Below are 27,137 nucleotides of genomic sequence, written 5' to 3'. Positions count from 1 at the left end.
TAAGTATAATTTTAAAATCTTAAATTTTATTTTATTTATAATATATAAAAGTTTTTAAAAAAAAATCTTTTTTTTTATTAAATTTATTATTTATTAAAAACATTTTTTACGTTTAAACTTTTAAAAATTATTATAAAAAATTAATAAATAATTAATAAATAATTAATAAATAATTGATAAATAATTGATAAATAATTGATAAATAAATGTTTAATAAATGATAAAAAATTAATAAAAGTTTCCAACGGATTTTACCGTGCGAGTTTGCGAGCACGTAAAAACGTTTACGTAAACTTGCAAGTGTTACGGTTGACCAAATAAAATACTATATTAAAATGAAAAAAAAGATCGCGCATTAAACTAAAATGGGTAAAAGGTCACAAATTATAATTTAATATATACTTTTAAGCTTTATACGGTTATTTTTATAATAATAATATTATAATTTTAAAGTTAATAATTAAAAAATTATTATTTTATTTTTTTTATTATAATAAAAATAAATTTTTTAAATTTTATAAAAATTTTATTTAATAAATTTTTAATTTTATTAATAATTTTTAATATATATTATATAATGTTTTATATATAATATTATTAATAATATTTTAAAAAAAAATATATATTATTTAAATTTATAAAAATATTAATAAATTAATAAAATTTAAATTATAAGTAACATTAATCGGGCAGTAAAAGGCGTATTAAATGGGCAATATATTAGATATAATTGTATAATAACGGGGTTAGCAAGTATTGCACAAGTACTACATATATCCCCATACAAACTTACCTTATCGCACATGTATCTTTCATAACAATCCTGCCAAATTTAATAAAACCTCCACCTAATCTATCTACCTAAAACTGCACGTTTTTAATTGGCCAGCCTTATCAACCTCTCTAAACCAGCCTTTCCCAGCCAGCCTCTCCCAGCCAGCCTCATATCATATCAAAATCATTTATCATTTTAAAACCTCGTTTTCAGCCTTTTTCCATCGAAACAAACACATGCGACCGGATAATAATACTTAGCAAATACATGCGACCGAATAGAATTATTATAAGGCCTTGCATTATTGTTAAATTAATTGAATTAAATTGATTAAATTGAATAAGATATTGGATAAAGTGTGGTATTAAGATAAGGATAAAGATATTGCCGAGCGGTGTGGGATTTTAAGCCAATAGGAAGGCTTATATCTTTAAAAGTATAGGTAGTTGAGACTATTTTAATAGTACAAGTTTACAGTAGTGACTTTGTATGGTGGGGTAGGTATTTAACGATATATACCAGCCTGGCATACTGCCCATATAATACAACCCCTACTGCCCGACTAATGTTGCTTTAAATTATTATTATAAAAAAATAAAATTGTAATTATTATTTATAATATTAAATTTAAAATTTAAATAAATATAATAATTTAATATAATAATAATTTTTTTTAAATAATAATTATATTAAATATTATTATTTTTTTAATATTATTTTTTTAATAATAAAAAGTTTTTAAATTTTAACTTTTATTATAAATAAAATTGTAATTAATATTTTTATATTAAATAATATTTTAATTAAATATTTTTTATTATTATATAATATTATTATTTTAATAATAAAATTTTTTTAATTAAAATTTTTATTTTATTTTTTTTTAAAAATTTATAAATTTATTAGTTATTTTTTTAATAATAATTAATTTAATTTAATTTTAATATTTTATAAAATATGATATAAAAAATATTTAAAAATTTAAATTAAAATCTTTTATTATTATATTAATTTTAAATTATTGTTATTGGTATATTTTCATTTTACTATTGGAGTTTATTGGTACATTTAATATATTTAAATACATCTTACTTATTTTTAATTTAATTTTTATTATATTAATTTTTATAATTTATTTAATTTTATAATTTAATATATAAGATTTATATTATTATGTTCGGTTTAATTAAAGCTTTTTAATGATATAAGTTTTAATTAAATGCATGTGTTATTTAAAAAGTTATTTAAATATATATATATTTAATTAAATGTAAATACGACCGCAAAAAAGCTTTTTACGGAGCCTCATTTTAGAGTTTTATTAAATATATTAACCCTTATAATTTATTCAATTTTGCAATTTAATATATAAGATTTATATTGCTATTTTTGCCTTAATTAAAGTTTTTTATTAATATAGGTATTAACCTGTTACAGGTTTTCAATATAAAGTTATTTGAGTATGTTTGGTGGTGGTTTTTGGGGGACCATGTGATATCTTTTCGCGCGGTTGTATTTGTATTAAATTAAATAATATATATTTAAATAATTTTTAAAATAATGCATACATCTAGTCGATATTTATATTATTAAAAAGATTTAATTAAGGCAAAAATAGTAATATAAATCTTATATGTTGAAATACAAGATTAAATAAGTTATGAAAGTTGATATATTATAATGTAATATATTTGATTAAATTAAAAAAATTGGTAAGGATGTACCTGTTGTACAAGGTGTACCAATAAGCCCCCGATAACAAAACAAAGGTGTACCAATAACAATAATCTTTATTAAACCTATGTATTTTATAATATTTATATAAATAATAAGTTTTAAATTTTTCTTTTTAAATTAAAATATTTAATTAAAAATTTTTTAAATATTATTAATTAATAATTTTAAAAAAAATAATTAATAAAAAGTTTAAATATAATTTTTTTATTTATATTTTATATAATTAAATTAATTAAAATATTTTGGTTATTTTTATTTTTTTAGTAAATTTAATTAAAATAATTTTTATATAAACTTAAATTTTTTTTATTTATTTTTTAAAAATTTTATTTATATATATTAAATTAATATAATTTTAAATAAAAAAGTTTTTAATTTATTTTTTTTTTATATATAACTTAAATAATTATTTATTTTAATAAATTTTTTTAAAATTTTTATTAAATTTAAAAAATTAAAAAAATATTATATTATTTTTTAATAATTTTTTTTAATTTAATAATTATTAATTATTAAATTTTATTTGTTTAAATAAAATAAGTTATAATTTTTTAAACTTTTTAAAAAAAAATTAAATTATTTTATTTATTATTTAAATTAAATAATTTAATTAATTAAAATTATAATATTAACCTATTATATTTATATTATAAAATTATATAAAATTTATATCTTTTAATATAAATATTTAAATTAATTTATATTATTTTTATAAATTTTATTTATTAAACCAATAAAATTTTATAAAAATTTATAAAATTCTTTTATTTATAAATATAATTAAATTAATTATTTAAAAAGGTTTTATATAATAAAATTAATATTTTTAATTTTAAATATTTTATATATAATTATATTATAATCTTAAAATTTATAAAAAATAAAAATATTATTTTTATTTAAATATATAAATTTTATATTAATTAATTAAAATGGTAATAATTTTAAAATGTTAAGTTAAATAAAAAAATAATTTTTTTATTTTTTTAAAAAATAAATAAAAATTATATTTAATTTTTTTTTAAAGTTAATTTTTTTAAAAATAAATAGTATAATTTTATAGCTTTTAATAACATTTATTTTATGTTATATAAAAAAAGAAGTAACTTTTAAAAATATAAGTTTAATTATTTAAAAATAATTTAACTTTTAAATTTTTTTAATTAAAAATTAAAAAAGTAAAAAAAAAACTAAAAAATTAAAAAGATTAAAATTAAAAATAACAAAATTAATAAAAAATTATAGATTTATATAATCTTTAAATTAAAATTTTAAAATAATATAAAATAATTAATAATTTAAAATATATATGCATTTTTAAAAAAATTAACTTTTTTTAAAATAATAAAAAATTATTTATAATAAAGTTTTAATAAAATTTAAAATAAATTTAATATATTAATAATTTTTTAAAGTTTTAAAATTTATAAAAATCTTTAATTTAATTTAAAAAAATTTAACTTATTTATAAATAATTTTAAAAAATATATTTTTATATTTAATTTTTTCGTATTAATATATTAATTTTATAATATAATTTACTTATATTATTTTATAATACGTTTTATCTAATAATTATAAAAATAGTTATTTTAATTATTTAACTGGTTTTTAATTGCCTCGTATTTTAACCAATAGTTTTTAGCTATGTTGTCCGTGTGACACATACTAAATATTAATGAAATAACTAATGCTTAAGGACCTAGGTTATGGCACATCATCATAGTAAAAGGAGATATATATTATTCCTAAGGATATATGTTAAAGCTAACCTGATTATTGCCTAGTCTACAAAGACATGCTTGCCTAAAGTAGTCTTAGGCAACAGAGACTGAAACTGTCGAAGCAAAATGCTTACAATGCCTACATTTGAAAACTAGAACAACAAACTAACACTAAAAATCTCCCATCTTCGCGGTGTGTACATATAGAAAGCCTTACTTTAACTATCGTCGACTTAATAACTACCTGTTATAAGATTACAATCGTAATACTAACTATGGCAGCAACATGGTAGGTAATTACTGAGGTATTGTAACTATTGATATGCTTGAGACTAGATCTTAAAAGGCGATAAGATAATTAGCCTATGATTGTAAAAATGAGTGCTTTATCGTTCCTCGTAGTCTTTGTAGTAAATTGATTCTATCGAAGGAATTGCACAGGCAAACAATGTATAGAACAATCTGGTTTCTGTCACTTACAAAAGAAATATATAGATTCTTTAATTACAGTCATTCCATTCAAGTGCATTGCTACCTATGAGACAAACAAGTTGTAGGTGCCTAGAATGGCAATTCAAAAACACGCCCAAACAATGTCATTATAGTGTGGTGAATGAATAGGATATAATATTCAACCACCGTAGCATATTTCACCTCAACGTATCTACCACAACCTATAACATTCTAGACAGCTTAGTTATTGACATAAAAAGCTTTTTATAAGTCTGGAAAAGAAAATCTAGTTACCATAAAAGCCATACAACATACATGATGTCAGGTCTCAACGAGTTCGACAGGGCTGCGGTTACTTTTATACAGCAACCAATCAACCATTCATTTAAAGGAATATCAGTTATGGATAGGGTATCGAACGTACCTAAGCCGAGTGATGACTTCCTTCGTCGGTTATCGGAGTTCTATCATCCGATGCTCGTCGGTTTCGACTGGAAAGGCCGACTATTTGACCGCCTGCTCGGCCTACCAGCCGAAGACTACATCGGCGAGACCGATTTCATAGGTTGGCTTTTCCCGCTGCCGGAGCGGATCGGTGCCGAGACTTCGCCTGCAGAGGCCGCGCCTATCTTGGACGAGTCGGCATTTATGTACATGCGCCAGGAGGAAGCCATAGGACAAAATCTGAAGCTTGCTCTCATTCGTTTGCTCAACATATACGGTTTCAAGATCCAGTATTTTAAACGCGGCGCTGTCGAGGACCCTATTATAACCCATCTTGGTGGCGGAATGGAAAAGTTCCAACTCTGGGCAGTGGCGTATTCCCATCACCATCATCGTATAGCCCGCATCATCAGAAGCACCCGCATCCTAGGCTATGAGAGAATAGGGGCGGCCGTCATGAGTGCGTTTGTGAACACTGTTAATGATTGGGATCTATTTGGGCAGTGGCCTCCTAACATAGCTGAGGCGGTTCTGGAGAGCTGGAGACGAGCTGGGGAGTCAAAATTAGAAGTAGCGTGGGATGGCAAGGTTTATGCTCCATGGTTGTCACGTTACCGGAATGCTAAGCTTTTTTAGTAAGAGATACCTGCCTTTAACAAAGGGTATCATTACCAAGTCTTCTATATGACTTCTTAGTAGTAGGAGGAAAGTATCTAGTAGCATAAGTGAGTGCATCAAGCTGTGAAAGGCATATGAAATACATTTGATTTCATAAGTCATTGAAGATATTAGGTATCTTACACTACCTATACTGTTTATAATAAATCTGATTTTATTGTTATCTCGATGCGTCTTTATTTATTGTGTACCTGGTGTATATGAGGTGTTTGAGATAGCGTATAAGAGCTGTCGTGCTTTACTCCTCTTCAATTCAAGTTGACATCATTATGAAAACGGAATAAAGGAATGAACGAATAGCATAGCATGCATGTCGCGATAAAAGAAACTAGGTTAGTTATTGGTTGGAAGTTGCGACACTTCTATTTTTGCATTCCTCTGCAAGTTTGAAAGAAATCAACGTCTTTAATGTAACCCACCCTTGTTGCCGTATAATGACGTATGTTTTTTTTCGTTAGATAGTCCAACCAACAGCTCACCCGCGCCAACCCGCTGTCATAATCCCACCCGGCTTAATTGCCCTACTCAGATATATCAATGCAGCTAATTCTCTAATGCACCGCTGACTCCTGACTAAATGGTCGTTCGTCGATGATCTACATGCAAGGCTAAGTGGATTTGGCCGAGAAGAATTGCCACAGCTACGGAATACGGCATGCACATTGAAGTAGTACATTGATAGATACCTATGCTTCACATAGATCTTTTACTTTAACTACCTACCTATAGATAGAATCAAATAGGTTCAAACAAGTTCAAACATAAGATATGATAAATCAATTAATCCGTCCACGTAACTCAAGCCTCGTGTTTCTAAAAACACCGAAAACGGCAGATTCCGTTTGAATTGAGAGCACGTTACGTTTCAGAGGTCAGTTTAATAACCAACCTCTTTCGTCACTTATCACGCATAGATACACTACATGTAGCTTATCTGCAGGAAATCTTGTTTCGCATCGTAATCCGCATATCCCTGCCTTGAACTTTTCTTAATGGGTCCACACATCCACACATCCATACATCCATACATCCACATGTCCATACGTCCACACACCCAGTAACATACCACCATGTGCCCGGCTTTTTCTTTTGACAGCTTCCCTTATCCTAAACCCCCCCCCGCTCGTCTTCCACTTTACACTTTACGAGAATAACCACAAATATCTCGTCCGCATGAGTTGGATCTTTTATTACTACTGTAGCTGCCGTAGTATTTCCTTCTGTCTATGCGCTGCTGCCAGGCAGCTCAACACTGCATTGCTTCCACTGGCTGTACTACCACCTTATCGGCGCATATCGCACGAAACGATAAAACCGCATTGAGCTCGAATGATAATAAAATCATATACAGAAAACAACATCCTCAGCTAAGATGCGATTATCCAGCATGCTTGCCTCTGTGGCGCTTCCTGTCGTTTTTGCTGCTGCTCAACAAAGAGTTACTGCGCATTCAACAAGCATGAGAATCGAGGATGCGCCAGGTTCAATGGGTAGGTAGCATGTTAGCTTTCGATCCCGCTCGCCATGAAGAATGTGGCTAATCCTAGAGTCTTGATAGCCTCCATGCCTGTTCTTGTTAACTCCACCGATTCGCTCGCAGAGCCACCGAAGCCCCTGACGACTGTAGCTGCAGAGAAGCCTGCGTTGGAGAAAGCTTCTGTCATGGGTCTCATCGTCTTCTCAGCTGCTGGGCTGTATCTACTATGAATTGGAATGAGTTGCTGGGTCGGTTAGCATTTCAATGGCGTTTAGGGACATGATCATGGATTTTTTTTGGGGAATGGTCTGGGTTTGCTTCCAAGACGCTAATAAGCGTTTTTGGCATTAACGGTGTTCGCATTTGGATATACCCCACGTTTGCATCTTCTTAAACATCAATAATACTTCTACATTGAATCAAATCTGACCTAGCAGAACGATCATCTGAGATCTCACTTCTTGCATACTGAATATGCGGTGACCCGATTTAAACTGCATCCTTCTGCAGTTTAGGTTCCAGTAGATCACCAATCTTGCAGACGCAATATCACCACCGCTCCCTAGGGAGTATAAGGTAACCTGAATAGAGCCAATATGTCGCATCTCCGTTGATAGATAGGTAAGCTTGCAAAATGTGACAATATTTCGTCTTTACTGTCTACCCATACCGGGCACGAAGCGGTCCAGCTCCACAAAGGTGAGGTATCATTGTGCTCCGGTTACTCATTCACGGCTCGGCACTTGGCTACTTTCGTGTATACTTTCTGCCGTTGTGTATCATATCGTGCAATCTCCTTTCGAATTGCAAACGATTAGGCGGCGATAGGTACTTGATGTTCAGAAGATTCAGGAGCCGGAGGGTCAGAATCAGGCTTTGGCAAGTTGTCCTGAGTGTCTTGTTAATATGTGGATTCGCCCTGACGGCAAGAAAGAAATCTGAGACGAACTAGATCATAGATAACCCGTATCATTAAACTACAGCTTGGACAAACAGCAATATCCGTCGCTTCGTCTTGAAGGTCCATGAGCGATATCTCGAATCGATCGCCACATGGGCAAGGATAATGATAAATCTGTAGCGTGCCGTCAAAAATCATGTCTTCTATCTCGACCTCATCGTAAACCGCGATTTCTTCGTCGTCGCCCATCGTAAAAGTGCCTATTGATTTGGTCTGCAGATAATGCTAGATTTTTATAAATTGAAAGAGAAGAACGAAATAAATGACTCTTTTAGTCAAGCAGCCACTATTCTCAATGTATAGAAATTTGTTAAAGTCTTGAACGAATCAGAGCCCCGCGCTCAGATATGGATCGGATAAGCACGGCCTTGAGTTTATGCAACAAGCCGAGTCTCGCCCCCACACTCTAACGACTGGTTAACAAAGCCACTGCAGCTGGGGGCTACTGGGGGAAACCTTCAGGGAAAGGCTGGGGTTAATCACATGCTTAAAAGCAAGGACGTCACCAATTAGACAATTCAACCGACAAACCCGACGGTATTGGTCGCATACGCCGAGGGATGTTTAGGTTGCTTTTCTTCCAAGTACAATACATAGCTTCATAACACGAGATTCGGTCAAGCTGTCAGCTATGCGCATCACAATCACTCGCAGCCATGTAATAACGATATTTCATGTTGTGTAATTTTAACCTACTAACCTATATATCTTGATTTTATGGGATGAATTCTATATTCTATTTTACTTCGGGGTAAACAAGCTTTGGAATTTAAGCGAAATCCGCATCAACTCGCCTCGTAGAGACTAATCATCTCGTCTCCCATATCGGTCACCATGGCGGTGCAATCTAAACTTGTTCTTCCTGATCGGTCGATTAAGAGTGCTGTTGCGCATTTGACGACGTTATACGTCGATAATCGAACCCGAATTTCACGCGCCGTCTACCTTACTCTCCTCGTCGCACTCGTCAACCGCGTCCGACATGCCATTTCCGAGCAGAAAGCTGCGTCCGCACGCGAAGCGGCTAAGCGACGATCGGGTACGACCTCGAGCGACGGTGTCGATACGACGAAGAAGAAAAAGGTCGAGCTGAACCGCGAGTTCTTTAAGTCCCTATTAAAATTACTGAAAATAGTCGTTCCTGGCGCACGAAGCAAGGAGACTCGGCTTCTCATTAGCCACAGTTTCTTCTTAGTAGTACGGACGCTTATCAGTTTAAAAGTTGCCGAGATGGATGGCGCGATCGTAAAGGCACTTGTAAAAGGAAGCGGTAAGGAGTTTCTCACGAGAATTGTGTGGTGGATGTTGATTGCTGTTCCTGCGACATTCACAAATTCCATGGTAGGAAACTTGAACCCAAATCTATTTGACGGGATAATTAACAGTATCGTAGCTGTCGTACCACCAAGCCGAGTTATCTCTTAGATATCGAACACGATTAACCCAGTATATCCACGACAAATACCTTTCCCAGCTCACGTTCTACGGGATCTCCGCACTAGATGATCGGATAAAAAACCCAGATCAGCTTATAGCGGTTGATGTTGCCAAATTTTCTAACAGTCTGGCTGAACTGTATAGTAACCTGGCAAAACCAATCTTGGATATGGTGAGAACCTATGTGTATTGTGACATTTGTAATAGAAAGCTAACACGGGCCAGACTATTTACACTTGGTCGTTATCAAAGAGTGTTGGCGGCGAAGGTGTTATGTTTATGTCCTTATTGGTCCAGCTCTCAGCTGGTGTCATGCGCGCTTTAACACCTCCCTTTGGGAAATACGTTGCGGACGAAGCACGGCTTGAAGGCGAATTCCGGTTCCAACATTCGAGACTCATCGATCACGGTGAAGAGGTGGCACTCTACCACGGCCACGAAGCAGAAAAGGATACTCTCGACAAGGGATATTTTACGCTTATTAAACACGTCAACTACATATTACGCCGGCGATTTTACCACGGCGTAATGGAGGATTTTGTCATCAAATATTTTTGGGGTGCTCTAGGTCTCCTACTCTGCAGCGTACCCGTTTTCTTCAAACTACCCGGACAGCTAGCCGGCACTTCTAGCATGGGCGACCGAACAGAGTCATTCGTAACCAACAGGCGGATGTTGCTCAGCGCATCGGATGCTTTTGGACGGATAATGTTCTCCTACCGCGAAATCATGGAGTTAGCTGGTTACACGTCACGTGTTGCATCGTTATTGGACGTTATGGATGATATCCAAGCCGGTCACTTCGAGAAGAAGCTAGTATCTAGCTCGGGTACTGAGGATAACGCAGCAGTGTTGAAGGGTAGGGGAAAAGTAGTCGAGAGCAAGAATATCGAATTCATCGACGTGCCGATTATCTCCCCTAATGGAGACGTTCTCGTAAGGGCGTTATCATTTTCGCTTAAGCAAGGTGATCATCTTCTTGTCGTTGGTCCAAACGGTTGCGGGAAATCAAGTCTGTTCCGAATTCTAGGAGGCCTCTGGCCTGTGTATGGTGGCACTGTCTACAAGCCGCCTTTCACGGATATTTTTTACATTCCACAACGGCCATACCTATCGCGGGGAAGCCTCCGCCAACAAATCACATACCCGGATAGTCTACGAAGTGTTCGTGCGCGCGGGGTCACTGACGCCCAATTACTAGATATTCTCAAGATTCTCTCCCTCGAGCATCTTGTAGATCTTTACCCCGAGGGCTGGGATGCAGAAGCAGAGTGGCGCGACGTACTCTCAGGTGGTCTGCAGCAGCGTGTGGCCATGGCCCGTCTCTTCTATCACAAACCGCGGTACGCGATCCTAGACGAATGCACGAGCAGTGTGACGCTCGAGACCGAGAAAGTCATGTACGATAATGCGAAGGCTTTAGGAATTACATTAATGACGGTTAGCCACCGGCGAAGCCTGTGGAAGTATCACAGCAGGATCTTGCAGTTCGACGGACAAGGTCACTATGTGTTCACGAAACTCGACGCCGAGAGGAGATTGAAGCTCGAGGATGAAAAAGAGGACCTGGAAGTATTACTCAGACAAGTGCCGGAAATTGAGAGGAGGATTGGCGAATTGACCGCCGAATAACGGCGGGGAAATGGAATTGAGGGGGAGGGAATATGATGTACATATATAAGAGGGATGAGGGATGGGGGATGGGGAATGGGGGATAGAAGATGGGATTGTTAGCCTCGTGTACGAAGAACAGGGACTATCTAGGTCCAGTGATGCATCAACATGGTATGTTGGCAATTAGCTTGGGGACACCGCATCTTTGTCAAACGCTACTACAGAATTTTCGTCTGTGCGGGATTTATCAATTGGCCTCTACGTGATCTCTGACTGTTGAGTCCCCGCCTCGTCAGCAAGTTAAGAGATGGTGAGATGATCTATGTGGGACGTTGAAAAAACTCTATGTAATCTACCCACTTTACCCCTCGAGCCTCATCAGCTATAATGGACATGGATCTCATGATGAGGCTAGTCGGGAGACACTCATACAATAAACAAGGCGACATTAGTAAACAAAATTGAATGGGGTTTAGTCTAGGTTAGTTAGTTTTATTTATGTTTACTTACATACCTAAGGTACTTACTTCATTTTAACTCTGGGTCGTATTATGCATGTACGTAGTCAGGTGCATTATCTGCGGGCAAGACATTTGACATTTGATAGGGAAAAAAATAATTAAGATGGCTGAGAAATGCATGTACATTGATGCAATCAATCTATCTAAAATTGAACATGGAGACCATGAATACGGGCATGGAGACTTACGTAGGTATGTATGTATGTATATATGTATAGACAAACATATTAATTTACATGTAGTTAATTAGTTAATACGTTACTAATAGGTACTATATGTAATACATACTGTACTCCAATGTAGGTACATATGCGTATGTAATCCCCAAAAACCCGGGTATAAAAAACCGAAATAAGCCTCGACCCTGGATTTTTGTATCCACCAGACCGAGCGAAAGCCGCGTACTAAAAGTTCTAGTCGCGGCTTCTATGCCGTAACCCGTAACCGTTGTACCCGCATCCATCAATGGCGATAATACGAACTGCTAGGGTGGTCCCTCCTGCACCATAGTATCTAACCTATCGATACTATGTACATACATTAGGTACATACGTACATACATACATGCACATACCTCACTAATACCACCTACATACTACCTAACCTATACTATACTATAACCAAGGATACCTACACTATGACAATATGGGGAGAGAAGAAAGTCTCATGGGTCTCATGGATAAGAGACAATCATAATATTTTACCAACGAGATGCGTAATATGAGATGCACTATGTCATGCTGTCGCATCTTGGAATCCACCATCCCCTCAAAAAGTTTAGATCATCTGTGCTTTTTCTTTTTTTTTTCTTCTCCCCACGACACGACACGACACGACCCCCTTCCCTTCTTCTTCAGTGGCCCCAGAATTACTTCCGACATGGGAACCCTTCTTTTTTTTTTTTGCCTTTCCTCGCTCTTTCGGTCCCATGGGGCTCCGCAATCAACGAGAAGCCGAACGCTGGGGTTATTAGGGGGGAAAACGAGTGGCTGATTTCGGATTTCTGATTACGAACAGTATGTTATGTAGCTAGCTAGCTAGGTGTATAATAGGTATCTCCGAATCAATAATTTCCCTTCCTGGATTCCCCTTTGGCCCTTCTTCCTTGGTGGTTCGTTCTTTAGACCCTCCGATTCCCGCAATACATAGAGCCAGCATACATACATATACAGATAGTATAGTAGTAGTGGCTTTAGCTTTTTTGCCTTTGCCTTTATCTTTGCCTTTACCGCTACCCTTTTTTAAACCTTTACCTTCTTCTCCTCTTCCTCTCTTGCTTCCCTCTTCTCCCCCCCCCCCCCTTCTCCCTTCTATCCCGTCCCTATGATATGATCTTAGAAATATGACCTCTTCTAAATACTTTGGCCTTCAAGGTCACCTCCTAAGCAGATTGCAGACGGCTCTTATCGTCGCTCCGTCCTTCATCTTGTTTGGGTACAATCAGGCCGGTATTGGCGGTCTAATCACCCAGAACGATTGGGTTAAAACGTTCCCTGAGATCGACACTGTCCACGCCGTCGGCTCCGAGAAAAGCGAGAAGTCGACACTGCAGGGTTTCGTCGTAGCTGTCTTCGTTATTGGTGCCCTCTTCGGTGCGCTCTCGTGCTCGTACACGGGTGATCGATTTGGCCGCCGCAATGTTATCTTCTTCGCTGGTCTGTGCACCTTAATCGGTGAGATCCTCGAGGCGTCTTCCTTTGGTCTACCGCAATTTATTGTTGGTAGAGTTATCGTAGGTCTCGGAGTTGGACAGCTAAGTTCCCTCGTCCCCGTATGGCAGAGCGAAACTGCCGGTGCGAAGAACCGTGGTCGCCACGTCGTGCTAGACGGGCTCTTCATTTGCCTCGGTTATGTCCTCGAGTCCTGGATTAACCTGGGCTTCTTCGAATTGAAAACTGGGCCCGTCACCTGGCGCCCACCCATCGCCATCGCGTGCGTCTTTTCGCTAGTCCTCATATGCTCTATTTATATGTTCCCAGAGTCGCCGCGCTGGCTTCTCATGACGAACAAGAGCGAATTGGCCCGCGAGAACCTCGCTATCCTCCGGGGCCTTCCGCAGGATGCGCCCGAGGTCAGTGCCGAGATTGAGGGTATTGAACTTTCTCTCGAGCTCTCGGCCGACGGCGGCGCTAAGCTAAGCCAAATATTCAAGATGGGCGAAGACAAGCTAGCATACCGATTTGGACTTTGTATCCTCTTGCAGTTTTACCAGCAGATGTCGTATGTAGCATATTCGCCTCCTAAAGACCGAGAGTCGAGAATGTGATAGAAAGAAGCTAACAGAAATTCGCGCAGTGGAAGCAATCTTATCAGCGTATACGCGCCGATCCTCTTTCAGGAGAATCTTGGCTTGAGCAGCGAGATGTCCCGTATCCTTTCTGCCGGTGCCTTGACTTGGAAGTTCCTGTCGTCGTTTTTGGCCTTCATAGCCATCGATCGCTTCGGGCGACGCGCTGTTTTCATCACTAGCGGCGCTGGCAGTATGTTCTTTTCTCCCTTTTTAACTTGTCTTTAGGAGTCATCACTTCTATGATATGTCTCGTTCCCCAAGTTTCTCAGTAAGAGAGACGATTACTGACTTGTTGTTGTTGAAGTGTCGTGCTGCATGATAGCACTCGCGGTTGCAACATCGTTCCCCACGTCAAACAGAGCCTCGCAGATCGCCGCAGGCTGCTTTATTTATCTGTACAACACGTTCGTCCCCATCGGGTTCCTTGGCGCCAATTTCTTGTACTGCACCGAAGTCGCCCCACTCCGGCTGCGCATGGCCATGAGCTCGATCTCGACAGCCAACCATTGGGCCTGGTAAGTCATCCCATGGTTCTTGTCCTCTTGGCCTTCATGCGTGCCAAGTCGATCGGATGATATATACTGACATGTCGGATATAGGAACTTCCTAGTCGCCATGGTCACCCCGTCGCCATCTACAGCATCGGCTGGCAGTACTATATTGTATTTGCTGTCATCGCTGCTTGCGTGCCCGTCTCCGTCTACTTCCTATTCCCCGAGACCATGGGCCGTAGCCTTGAGGAGATTGACCTCATGTTCAAGGACTCGCCGTCCGCGTTGGCGACCGTTCGGTATGAGAAGCAGCTACGCCGTGCCGGTTCGCCGACGTCGTCGCTTACGGAGAAGAACAAGCTTGACCACTCTGAAGGCTAGTCTTCTTCCCCTTCCCCCCCCTCTTGGCTATCGGTGGTTCCTGGGCTAGGGCACGTTGGATAAACTGGACCGGAGTGGGACTTTATGAACCTGGATGATATGAATATATGAAGTATACGTTTTTTGGAAATAAGACTTTTTGCGTAGATAGAAACGCAAAATAGCATTACGTTTTTTGGATAAGCACCAGTGAACATATATGATGATCGTATAGAGACGTGTCGTAGAGCGTATTTTGTTGATCTGTCTTGTTTAAACAGAGGCCTAGACGGAAAGAAATATCACATGCCATGTCAAACATGCTGCCTGGTTGAGCAAACACGACGCCGGCTTATGCGCGATATTGTAGCCTAGGGATTATTTAGTCAATATCGTGAGTTATTATTAGACATTGAAGTTTCTACTAGTAACTTAGACTAAAATTTATTTTAACATTTCTCGCTTATTTATTCGTTAGAGCAGCTTGGAAATCGTATAGCTTATATTTTACGAACTCATTACTTTCACCGTATATAAGGCTATTCAAATATTATTAAGACCTATAATATCCCACGGAACCGTCCCACTAATATTTCCCTTTGAAACTCTATAATAGGCTCATCCGTAGTAGGGATTGGTTTTATTGCTGTCATTATGTAACTAAATTGTACAAACCGTACAAAGGGTAGTATTAGGTTGTTTAATAGACTTGAGATGAAAAGAAACCCCGCGGGTCCCGCGGCCCCTTTTATTGGGGTTTAGCAGCTGGACAAACTATTTTCTCACTATATTAACACCAATCTATTTATTTAATTTTTTGGTTTATCTCTAGGACTCTACATGATTATACATGTAAAAGCACGTGGCTGGAGGATGATGACAGATGTGTACGTATGTATGTTAATTGGATGTGTTGGCAGCTCGTGGCAATGATTAAGTCGTCATTGTACATGTGCGACAATTGGAAGATAAAGTGACAGCTGAGACCAATTCATTAATAGGCTATCGGCTATCAAATACCTAATACTATACAACTCATATGCAGTAACAGAGGTGTTTGCTAAGCGCTTTTGTTAGTGGGCTGCTGGTGGGGTCCTAGTTGGTTGGACGGTGCCTGATTTAAGCAGCCACGCAGCGTACCTAAGCGTACCTAAAGTAAAGAAGGGCAAGAGCGAAAGAAAAGCCAGAAAGTCAGAAAACATCACGAAATTCGATGCCCAGAACGTTTCGGAACATTTTGAACTTGATCTTGACAAAAAAACTCAGCCAAACTCAAGCAACTCAGCCCCAACGCTGACGCATTCAATATTTCGGTTTATGCTTGCCTCCACCACCCGATGACCTTCATAAGTATAATTTTTGTTATTTCGGATAATCGGATAGTATAAATACTACGATACAAGTACATAACAATATCTCAGCCTCTCACCGAGTTTCTATTTATATTTAAATTCAACCCAACCCCATGGTTGAACCTTGAGTCGACAGATAAACTCTACGCAAGGCTCCTCGACACGAGGTGGCTCGATCAAATAAACTTCAGTACGCTGAGCTCTCGCAGCATTTCAGGGCATTATTTTTTGCCTCCTGGAGAGGCATCTCACTTTTTTATTATTCATCCCTGTCAATTGCCCTCACCGTAACAAGACAATTTACGTCTGTAGACGGAAATTCTTATATCAGTCTATTTATTCGCAAACAATTCAGCGGTTTGCCGAATCATACATCCCACTAACCATGGAAGAGCAAGTCGAGGCACGTTCGCTGGCTTCGCTTAATTATTTGGCTGCAAATCCACCTCAGTATCCGAAAAAGCCAACCGAAGAAAGACAAAATCCGATCACTCTATATATTTCGAGAGTACCCGGCACGAGGGGTAGGCCTAGATAGCACAAATTTCGAATCAATCTTGTAGTACTGTTCTAACATCCAGCTTAGACATCATTCTCTCAACCTTGAAGCCACAGGTTAAGAACGTTACAGCAGAAGACGTAGCCAGCTCATTTTACTATGTCCACCTGAATACCCCTGAGGACGAGGCCCTCATACCTCCTCCCGGCCAACCCAAGCCTTCATCGTCTCCTAGAACGAGGGGGAGAGCTCAAGGTCGGGTAATCAGATCCATAGGAAACCCGTACCGGGGTCCTCGAGTCTTGCCTCGTCGCGAGTAGATGAAAACGTACAGTTACCTCCATCCGGAAAGGAGAACCAGGCCGGTGCCGGCTCTGTGCAGCTTCCGACCCGAACTACGGTCCAACAACCTGGTTCATCCGCTCCTTTATCCGAGCGGCCCCCACCATCTCAATTCGCAACACCAACGAGTCCCATTCAGCGAAAACCTCTAGGGCCAAGACAAGGTAATTTAGACTCTTACGAGAAAAGTCTACCGCCTGTGCCGGCCTATAATCAATTTCCCGATTATCAAACTGGTTTACATGCTGATCAACCTCCTCCACTACCAACACGGCCTAGCGAGCAGCCGCCAACATTACAACAACTTACTGATCAGTATGCTTCTCCATATGGTAACGGTCGATCACCGTCGCCTAAATCGCCAACTAGGCATTTCACTCCGTTTTCATTAACTCTCATAAGAAGAGACCCGAGCTCGGGACAACAATGGAACGTTGGGAAGGTAGCATCATTTCAACTAGAGAACCCAGAACTCATCAGCGATGACAAGTATCACCAACCATCCCCTTCGATAAGCATACACTTGGAGACATCCGGCTATGCTAAGTTTCGCGGCATGCCTACCCACCCACCAACAGATATAAGATCTAGCCTTGATATACGCCCTGAGAGCGCATCTTCAGGATCGCGGCTACAGCGGTCCGAGTTCCTTGGATCTAACACGGCCTCGAATACCTTTGAACGTCAAGTCATGATGGCATACTCGAAATCCTTCGCCACTAACTTGCGTGAAAAGTTCAATCATCATCGCAGTCGCTCAGAAGAAGAACGACTAGGCTTACCTACCATTCAGACTCAACACGGTCGTCACAGTAGCCATGGGTCTATTGCGTCGTTTGGCGGAGACTTTGACGGCGATGCCCCTGTAATTACTCAACCCGCACCGGGTCTCAAGCCACGTGGCTACGTATTCTACAGCCCGTGGGGTGGCCGCTGCGAATTCGTAACCGGAAACGCTGGGCGGAGTCTCGGGTGTAATCATATCCTACCCACATATGGCGGCGGCGTTTCCAACCCTCTTGTAGACGGGCACGAGTCAGGGAACAAAAGCCATAAGACCAGAGGGCAATCAATCAGCGAATTGAGGTTCAATTTACCTAGTAGTGAGTTGTTTGCCGAGAAGCGATCTACCGAAGGAAGCGTTAGGGCTAGGGATCAGCTACAAAGCCAATTTAACAAAGTTTTCCACGGACTCGAACACGATGAAGACGGAGATTGGCACCTCGACATGAGTCTAGGCAGAGAGAAAGCAGGCGACGGAGGTAACAGAGGAAAAAGAGCTAAGATGGGGAAGCTGATCGTATTTGACGAAGGCCTCAAGATGCTGGACCTCGTCGTGGCGGCTAACGTCGGGGTTTGGTGGACCTCCTGGGAACGAACGTACTAATTACTATTCGACGTTATTGCGAATTCGACCATAATCCTAATAGTAATGGCAAATGCAATGGAGGAGAATAGGGGGCAGTGGCAGAGGGGGCCAAAAGTTAACGAAACCGTCCGGGGATATAAAACATAGACCGGCCTGCATGAGATACCAGGGGCGTACGTAGGATCAGTGCTTTGGAAATCATATTGCGTTCAAGCAAGCCAGCGTTCAATTAGTCGTTGATAAATAGGGGCTTACTCAGGAGCTGTAATAAGATATGGCGGATATACGACCTATACTATATGATGGTTTCAAGCCAGCTCTCAGCTTTATCTAAATACATATGCTTCTACCAATCGGTGGGCATTATTATTGGTATTCTACCTATGTATGATATGAGTTTAGCGAAGTAGAGAAAGCGAAGCTAGATATGTGACTCGGTGATAGTTGATTATGCAATCGGTAATTAAATAGTTACCTAGGTGCATACTTCGTTTCAGTTATTGGGATTCTGGCGGATTAACTAAAGCTATATGGTTTTCTCAGTAGCTCCTTAGAATGACCATTCTAGTTTTTAAAAACCTCGGATGTGAAACAAATCTACGGATTTATAATTATTTCTACCATCTCAAAGCAAGAAGGGTAACATGGATCCTTAGCGACTTTGGGGGGGTAGCAGTAGCTGCATATATACCGCTTATTAAATATAACCGTATTTATTCCACTCAATTCAAAAAGCCGCTCCCGATTCTTACGTTTAAAAGATTAAGTGACTCAAATATTTGAGTGGTAATATTACCGCTTACGGTTTAAACGCACCGATTTTTTTAAACGTTAGGCTAAAATGAGCCATATGCATGCGGCTCCAGCCAATGAGCGGCTCCTGCGCCCCTCATATTTTTTGCGCCGCTCCCATCTCTGCGCCGCTCCCCGTTTTGAGCCGCTCCTCTGTTTTGAGTGGTACGTATAGGGTATTATTACATATGATTTTGGATGCACAGACCCCTTATACCCCATAATTACAAATCCACCCGCGTGCCCGTAACGTAATATGCTTTAGTCTATTTGAAAAACACGTAACCTTCCAATAAAATCAATTGTATGCCGTAACATGTAATTGAAATTGTGACCATATAAAATAAATTTAAAAAATAAAAAAATAAAAAAAGTAAAAATAAAAAAATAAAAGAGGTAGATTCCCATACAAAAACGTATGGGAATATACCTTTTAATTTTTATATATGCACTTACCCGGAGCGGCTCCCAATTGGGAGCGGCGCAAAAAATATGAGGGGCGCAGGAGCCGCTCATTGGCTGGAGCCGCTCACAGTGGGGGAGCCGCGCAGCACTTGTACCGCTCAAAAAAAATTGATTGGCTCAAAACGCCGATACGTATGAATTTGGTGAGCTTCACGTTTTTCACTAACATTTGGGAGCCGCTCATACCTGGGAGCCGTATATATACGGTATATATACGGCTACTACTACCCCCCATCTGACGCTAAGGATGCTAAGGGGTTTAACGAATTGTGGCTAAAGATTTCCTAGGTCGAGGGGCTGTGTACTTAGTTTTTAACAAAGCCACACTTTATAAAATAAGCCCCGGTTAAGAGATTCGAACTTCGTTGCGACGCATATCAAAACTAGTCGTGGAAGCAGAAGAAAGTCCAGAATGTTCGCAACTCTAGTACGAAGAATGGCAGGAGGGCCTATACCTCCTAGATTGAGGAATGCGACAGCGACGCCCTTGGTAGAGGCTTATAATAGTCCATACAAACCCAAGAAGATTTGGCCGCCAGATTTCTCCAAGCTCTCCCAAAAGGAACAGTTCCGGTTCGAACGGCGCTACAAACGGAGGGTAAAGCTTGCGACTGCGCGGCCTCGGTGGGATAAAATTGTTCGGTTGGCGCAGCTGTTTAGCGTGACTTGTAAGTCTAATAGTTGCATTCAAACTTATGAGGACTTATATTAACAGTATATTTCTACTATAGCTGTCCTGATTTATTCGGTCTTGTTTATGGATTGGCAGACGGAGAACCAACCGTTCCAAGGGGTATGTCAAACATTCCCCCTTAATCACAGTTATATAATCTAACCAATACATCTAGCTAAGGAGCAAGTTCTGGGGCGTACTCGGCGCATTCTCTCCCGCACAGAGAGACGAGAGACGAACTCCCGATATAGCAGCTATTACGAATTCCAAGTAAAACATATCACCTCTATATATTACGAGCCTCATATTGCATGGTTGGAGTTTGGGAATGGTGGTTAGGAATACCCACTCGATGTCATTTGCAACCCCGTATAAAGCCGGGATATTCTATTAAAAGACGATGCTTCTCTGATAAAATGCCTGTCCCAATCCGTAAACCTGCAAAACTCCAGGCACCATGTCTATGCATACGTATGGCACGGGAATCACCTGCCGGGCCATACGAAATGTCCTCCCACACCCAGCCCGGCGCCCAGTCCCGTGCCCCTAGACTCGTTGACCGGGCGCTTTGCGATGGTGCCTTGGGCGCGCACGCCGGCGACTATGCGGTCCAGGTTCGTCTCGATGACGACGCCGCCTACGATCATCTCGCTCAGGGCGGCGTGGAGGGTCTCGAAGTTGAAGATGAGGTCGAGCTCGCAGACGTTCTCGAACAGCTTGTCTAGCGACTCGACGTACACCTGGATCAGGTCGAGCAGGGCTAGCGGCGACTCGGTCGACGTGGATATGATGATGAAGTAGAGGGTGGCGTAGTGGCGGTAGGTCACGAGCGAGGGGACGTCGTTGTGAGGCTCGGACGCGGATTGCGAGGTGCCGGATGCGGCAAGCAGAGGGGGTAGGGGGAGGAAATTACATGCTCCGTCGGGGCGGTTCGAAACTAGAGTGAAGATCTCGGAGATGAGGCGCTGCTGGATGCTAGTTTCCTGCAGGTGAGATTGTTAGGGTCGATTAATTATTCTTGGTGGGATTGTACGCAGATGGCATGGCATACTAGCTGAGTATAGAACTTGGTCAGCCTTGGTTGGCCCTGGCCGTTAAAGACCAGAACTGCGTTTATCATGGCGGACTGCAAGTCGTAGTATGTGGAGGAGGAGTTAATATCAAAGCTATACTAATAAAGTAACCAAACATGTGAAGCATACCTAAAGTTAGGGGGGTGTGTGCTGACTTAATTGACCGCCTCGATAACCGCAATATCCTTCCAAATCGTTTAGTTTAAGGCTTGGTGGCTATGCAATTGTGCAGATACGGAGGCGCCGATCCTTTTAGCCCCTGACTAAGCCCGACAAGCCAAGACTTATATTACTAAAGCACAGACCACTATTTGATCTCATTGTAGGATCAGATCTGTACTTCTGTACTTATTTTAAAAGAGCCGGAATCCAAGAATACCCCGAGAGATTTTCCCCTCTCCAACTTCTATCTTTTTTTTATTTCCCATCTTGATTGGGACTACGCTCCGCCGTTCGCTCGAGGGACGGCGTATATAAAATCACTCTAGATCCGAGACGAGGTTATTTTAACATATCGTCATGGCAGCAATTACCTGGATCGCAGCAAGATGCATCAGGCTCTCATACGTCGGATACTATCCGCCGTGCCAGGGAGTCCCTTTCTCCAAACCAACATAATTCCTTTGATTGGGAGAATTCCGCCTTAGGGCCGGCGGATTTCTTCCCGTCATTGGAGGGCTCGATCGAGCCTCTAGTTGGAAATTGGTCCCTGGGTTTAGAGAATGACAGTATAAATGGTACGGAGTGGTCCCTCCCCCTTTTCGAGGGGGCAGGGAACTCTATCGTTTTTCAAAATGAAGAGTGCAACGGACAGCTGAACGGTCAGTTGGCTCTCTACGCCTATCCTGCCCTAATTCATATGCTCATACTAACAATTACACAGCTTTAAACACATTACCTAGCTGTGAACTCAGTCCAGATCTTCTATTCAATCCACCCACAGGTTCTCATATCTCGTCGCAATCGGACGCTGAAAACCAAACCCATTCTGTCTCACCGCCAGAAATGCCCGAGTCTTCTTCCGGCCCAAGTCAACCCGCCGCCAAGTCGCAGAGCCAGTCGCCGCCCGTAGACGCAGTCACGGCTCTGAAGCGCAAGCGCAACAATGCTGCGGCTCGCAAGTATCGGCAGAAGCGGATCGACCGCATCAGCGAGCTGGAGACGGAACTTCGGAGCGTCAAGGACGAGCGGGATGAGCTGCGACTTCGCCTCGCTCGTCAGGAGGCGGAGGCGGCAACTTTGCGAAGCTTGCTGCAGATGAACTCTGGGAAGGGTGAGAAAAGTTAGCAAATAGTCGGGGACAATGTTATGTGTTTCGAAGTCTTTAGATATAGCGTTTTTAATAACAAATTGGAAGTTGTGTTTTTTTTCTCAGACGATGTCGACTCGTTCTTTTCCCCATGTGATGTTTTTTTTATGTCCCGTAGAAGGACTGCAGAATAGTGTCGGTTGAGGGAACGTGATTGTCATCTTGGAATAGGGAATACGTAGGTAGGAGAGGATATTGATTCTAGCATACCACACATAGTCTTAATCGTAGAGCATAAGCTTCATTAAGTTGAATTATAGTTCTATTCTAGCTAAAGTTCTATATACAAGATGGTATCACTATCGCGTCTATTTATCCTCCTTCGAAATTTTACAATAGACGCATCACTATTGATGGGATATGAATAGTATTTATTCACGATGAGAGAAAGTGTTTCATTATAAGTAAGAATGGGTTCATGGTGAGTGGAGATGAGTTTAAAGTTATTCATGATGAGCGAGGGTGGCTCATGGATAAGTAAGAATGGTTCACGATGAGTGAGGATTGTTCATTTTGAGCGAGAGTGATTCATAATGAGTATAGCTGCACTTTCTAAGGGGTAGTCCCACTTGGCTACTATATAGAGTTTAGGGGATGGTACCGGGTTTCTTTCGTGTTCGCCAAGAGATGAGCCAGTATGATTCATTATGAGATATTGAGGGTATCAGCGTCGGGGTTACATAGCATATTTATTTATGTTGGGTACTTAAGATAATAGTATATATGGTTGCAATCTTGTCTTATGTTGATAATTAACTAAAGAGCAGTTGTTAGTCTTATGAGGAATGCCTTTTTATATCCTTTGGTGTTGCCGGCGTGACTCATGTTATATACTCCACTTACGTCAAATTAAGATTTCAAAAGACTCGGAAGATAGCACTCTACAAATAGTGTACCTATATTGCTAATATCTGAAGGCGTGGTTGTCTATTATACGGGTTCCATTTTGACCAAAGCGGATTATATCTAATCAATCCGACTGAGCGAGCAAACCCTATTAACGGGCTTAGGATTAGTTAAGGTTTACTTTGACTTGACGATGGAATAGACCTCTCTCCCATGTGGTCTTGGTCAACACTTATTAATTATCAAACCAGAAATCATAAAAATGTGCGAAATCATGTGGTTCCTAATAATGAATCAACTAACTTATGATAGACAATTTTATTCGTTCAATACCAAGTTCGGTTTGATGCCCTTTCAATACTTATCGTGGGGGATTTAGATCCTGACGGTCACTTAAGATAAGGACCTGGTTAGATAATAATTAATTGACCGCTATCTTCAATCTTCCCTCATGTCGGTTCACAACTTATTTAATAATGCAACCTTTCAATTAATCACCATAGGAGGTATTTTCTAGAATTCTTCCATGACAATCAATATCAGAGCAGGCAATTAATCCGTCCTTGCAGCAAATACAATTTATTTTTAGCCTCTTCCTCAATGCCATACATCCGTTTACCTACCTATGTATCTAATGTACATGCATGCATTAATACAACCTTGAACCTAGAAATATCGAAATCTTTCCTTAACAAACACATGGTGGATCACGTCAACTACAATTCCCGTTATCTCATTTGTTCTACCCTTGCTAATTCCCCCACGCGCGCATCTCTCAAATACATAAAAGATAGCTGGGAATCCTAAGCTTAATTTTTTTTTGTTAATAGCACTGTTCCCCATATCAAACTAAACGTCCCCATGTAACTAGAAAATGTATGTAAGCTGCAGCGTCTAGCATCAGCCTTTATTCGAAATGGTTACATGACAACCAAATATGGCGCAATAACGCACGCACATGTAGTTTGTCTCTGCCGATCTTATTTTTCAATCGGAAAAGCCGTATGTACATACAATTCCCCTCGGCGCTAAACCCCTTCTTGTAAATCCTGCGCCATCTGAAGTTTCAATCGGTCGGTCTGTGTTGGGGTTTTGGACCCCTAGGGAAATCCTTTTACCGTTTCGTTCGTTCGTTTTTTCGTTCAGTTGTTGTTGTTGTTGTTGCTGTGGCTTGTCTTTCCTCTTCGTCCGTCATGAGCACCGAGCCGCTTCTCGCTGAGTCGCGTCGAGTCCAGAGGTCGTCTTCAACTTCAGATATGGGCTATGAAAACGGGATCGTGCACGAGGATGTCCTCGATACTTACCGCGATGACCACGATGCGGACTTGGTTACTGCTACCGAGGCCCGCTCGCTGTCGCGTGGTCTTGGTCAGAGACATCTTTCTATGATAGCTATCGCCGGGTGCTATTGGTACAGGTCTCTTCTTGGGGCTCGGAGGTGCTATACAGACGGCTGGCCCGCTCGGGGCTCTGCTGGGTTACGCTATCGTCGGGCTTATCGTGTGCGCCGTGACTTTTGCATTGGGCGAGGTGGCTGCCCTCCTGCCTGTGACGGGCTCCTTCGTTCGACACGCCGAATTCCTTGTAGATCCGGCACTCGGATTTGCCGTGGGTTGGAACCTGGTATACGGCGCCGCGCTGTCGATCCCGAGCGAGCTTACAGCCATCTGTGTATTGTTCACCTACTGGACCGAGGACGTACACCCAGCAGCCTACATCATGAGCTTCATCGTGTTAACCTTCATCGTGGGCATATCCTTCGTGCGCGTCTTCGGTGAGGTTGAGTTCGTGTTCGCCCTGCTCAAGGTCCTGCTCATCGTCTTCCTTATCATTTTCGATATCATCGTTGCTGCCGGTGGTATCCCCGGGATCCCAGCCACCGGTTTCAAGTACTGGCGCGACCCGGGCCCCTTCGTTGAGTATATCGCCCCCGGAAATTTAGGTCGCTTTCTGGGCTTTTGGAGCGTCCTAGCCAGCGCCGTTTTCTCCTTCGCAGGCGTCGAGTCCATCGCCATGCCTGCGGCCGAACTAAGGAACCCGGCGAGAGCTATCCCGCGTGCTTGCAAGGTATTTAGATTATTAAATGTAGAGCCAACATAGCAGCTAATTATTTTTTGGTGTAGTGTGTGTCGTGTTCATTCGTGTGCTACTATTCTATATGTTGGCCATCTTCGTAGTGGGTTTATTGGTAGCCAGCGACGATGACCGACTCAACGATTCCTCAGGCACCGCCGCTCAGAGCCCGTTCGTCATTGCAGTCTCAGCCGCCGGTATCAGCGCTATTCCCAGTGTCGTCAACGCCATAGTTATCACCTCAGCTTGGTCATCCTCAAACCAGACCTTGCTATCCGGTACGCGTGTGCTATACGCCTTAGCTCTGAAAGGACAGGCTCCTCGCGTGTTCCTCCGCACTACATCCTGGGGTACCCCTTACGCCTGCGTGCTGTTCTACACCGCATTCATGTTTCTCAGCTTCCTGAGCCTGGACTCAAGCGCACTGACCGTGTTCTGGTACCTCGTCGATCTAACGGCAGCTAGCATTCTAGTGTCGTGGATCACGATCTTAATTAACCACATTCGACTCAAGTTGGCCGTGGCCAAGCAAGGTATCCCGGTTTCACGGCTGCCGTGGCATAACTGGTGGTCTTGTAAGTTTTGTGTATTTGAGAATAGTAGATGAGTAATATGCTAACCGTCTGTATAGACTACACCTCGATCCTCGCTCTTATAATGTGTATTATCATATTGTTGACAGGTGGCTTTGAGGTCTTCACAGCAGGAAATTGGGATGCTAGCGGCTTCATCTCAGCCTACTTGTACGTATTATCCCCTGATACTTCTATGATATTTATAACGCTGGTAGGTCTACGTGTGCTAACAGTTACGTAGGGACATGCCGCTCGTGCTTTGTGCATATCTGATATATAAGTATGTTAAGAAAACTAGGGTTGCGTCGCTGAAGAGCATACCGCTCGATGATGCAATTTTACAGGCAGATCAGTATCCCGATGAACCTGAGGAGAAATCGGGAGGCTGGAAACGCACGATCTCTTGGCTCTGGGATTAATGTTTCGGCGGTACGGCTTGACTATAGACTAAACCAAATAGACTACTATAACTCCTTGATTCCGTTTATGCCTTCGATACACTTTAGTTTCTCCTTACTCGACCTCGCAATATCTGACTAAGGAGATTCTGCTCGGTTAGCCACGCAGATTCTATCGGACCCCCGGAGTAACCTATTATGCCCCTGAATACCCATTCAAGCTGCGGTAATCTTGATATATCCAGTAAATTCACCTGGATTCAGCGGCTTCCCGGTCGCCAAGTTATTGCTATTGGGACCCAGCAATCTCAGGAAATAGTATTCGCCCGCTTCGGTATTATTCTGGTAGTTGAACCCCCAGGTCGTGACATTGACAGCTCCTAGAAATACGCCTGGCTGTGCTACTCCA

The 27,137-nt window shown here is 40.8% G+C and overlaps 9 protein-coding genes across 9 annotated transcripts; 7 read left to right on the top strand and 2 right to left on the bottom strand.

Moving 5' to 3' along the window:
- Nucleotides 1–5,091: 5,091 nt before the first annotated feature.
- On the top strand, nt 5,092–5,769 carry GL218_00884 (uncharacterized protein; the record flags this gene model as incomplete). The annotated part of the gene is made up of 1 exon (XM_033577331.1): nt 5,092–5,769. The coding sequence occupies one exon, from the start codon at nt 5,092–5,094 to the stop codon at nt 5,767–5,769; it is 678 nt and encodes a 225-aa protein (XP_033442098.1).
- Nucleotides 5,770–8,102: 2,333 nt separating this feature from the next.
- On the bottom strand, nt 8,103–8,438 carry GL218_00883 (Diphthamide biosynthesis protein 3; the record flags this gene model as incomplete). The annotated part of the gene is made up of 2 exons (XM_033577330.1): nt 8,103–8,177; nt 8,238–8,438. 2 exons carry the CDS (start codon nt 8,436–8,438, stop codon nt 8,103–8,105), a joined length of 276 nt encoding a protein of 91 aa, XP_033442105.1.
- A 645-nt stretch (nt 8,439–9,083) lies between these two features.
- Nucleotides 9,084–11,318, top strand: GL218_00882 (ATP-binding cassette sub-family D member 2; the record flags this gene model as incomplete). The annotated part of the gene is made up of 3 exons (XM_033577329.1): nt 9,084–9,590; nt 9,643–9,858; nt 9,912–11,318. The coding sequence occupies 3 exons, from the start codon at nt 9,084–9,086 to the stop codon at nt 11,316–11,318; spliced, it is 2,130 nt and encodes a 709-aa protein (XP_033442104.1).
- A 1,845-nt stretch (nt 11,319–13,163) lies between these two features.
- Nucleotides 13,164–14,983, top strand: GL218_00881 (Sugar transporter STL1; the record flags this gene model as incomplete). The annotated part of the gene is made up of 4 exons (XM_033577328.1): nt 13,164–14,041; nt 14,117–14,301; nt 14,416–14,626; nt 14,722–14,983. The coding sequence occupies 4 exons, from the start codon at nt 13,164–13,166 to the stop codon at nt 14,981–14,983; spliced, it is 1,536 nt and encodes a 511-aa protein (XP_033442103.1).
- A 1,716-nt stretch (nt 14,984–16,699) lies between these two features.
- GL218_00880 (uncharacterized protein) lies at nt 16,700–18,542 on the top strand (the record flags this gene model as incomplete). The annotated part of the gene is made up of 3 exons (XM_033577327.1): nt 16,700–16,838; nt 16,901–17,068; nt 17,134–18,542. 3 exons carry the CDS (start codon nt 16,700–16,702, stop codon nt 18,540–18,542), a joined length of 1,716 nt encoding a protein of 571 aa, XP_033442102.1.
- Nucleotides 18,543–20,193: 1,651 nt separating this feature from the next.
- GL218_00879 (uncharacterized protein) lies at nt 20,194–20,728 on the top strand (the record flags this gene model as incomplete). The annotated part of the gene is made up of 3 exons (XM_033577326.1): nt 20,194–20,449; nt 20,513–20,574; nt 20,630–20,728. The coding sequence occupies 3 exons, from the start codon at nt 20,194–20,196 to the stop codon at nt 20,726–20,728; spliced, it is 417 nt and encodes a 138-aa protein (XP_033442311.1).
- A 211-nt stretch (nt 20,729–20,939) lies between these two features.
- Nucleotides 20,940–21,574, bottom strand: GL218_00878 (AP-3 complex subunit sigma-2; the record flags this gene model as incomplete). The annotated part of the gene is made up of 2 exons (XM_033577325.1): nt 20,940–21,437; nt 21,506–21,574. The coding sequence occupies 2 exons, from the start codon at nt 21,572–21,574 to the stop codon at nt 20,940–20,942; spliced, it is 567 nt and encodes a 188-aa protein (XP_033442344.1).
- A 958-nt stretch (nt 21,575–22,532) lies between these two features.
- On the top strand, nt 22,533–22,814 carry GL218_00877 (putative b-zip transcription factor idi-4 protein; the record flags this gene model as incomplete). Its single annotated transcript, XM_033577324.1, has 1 exon — nt 22,533–22,814. One exon carries the CDS (start codon nt 22,533–22,535, stop codon nt 22,812–22,814), a length of 282 nt encoding a protein of 93 aa, XP_033442320.1.
- A 2,061-nt stretch (nt 22,815–24,875) lies between these two features.
- On the top strand, nt 24,876–26,749 carry GL218_00876 (Dicarboxylic amino acid permease; the record flags this gene model as incomplete). The annotated part of the gene is made up of 5 exons (XM_033577323.1): nt 24,876–25,050; nt 25,100–25,744; nt 25,806–26,330; nt 26,387–26,498; nt 26,572–26,749. 5 exons carry the CDS (start codon nt 24,876–24,878, stop codon nt 26,747–26,749), a joined length of 1,635 nt encoding a protein of 544 aa, XP_033442149.1.
- Between the last annotated feature and the right edge of the window lie 388 nt (nt 26,750–27,137).

Source organism: Daldinia childiae, assembly GCF_008694065.1.
Source record: "Daldinia childiae strain JS-1345 chromosome Unknown Scaffold1, whole genome shotgun sequence".
Classification (NCBI taxonomy): Eukaryota; Fungi; Ascomycota; class Sordariomycetes; order Xylariales; family Hypoxylaceae; genus Daldinia; species Daldinia childiae.
This window is presented reverse-complemented; position numbering and strand designations above follow the sequence as displayed.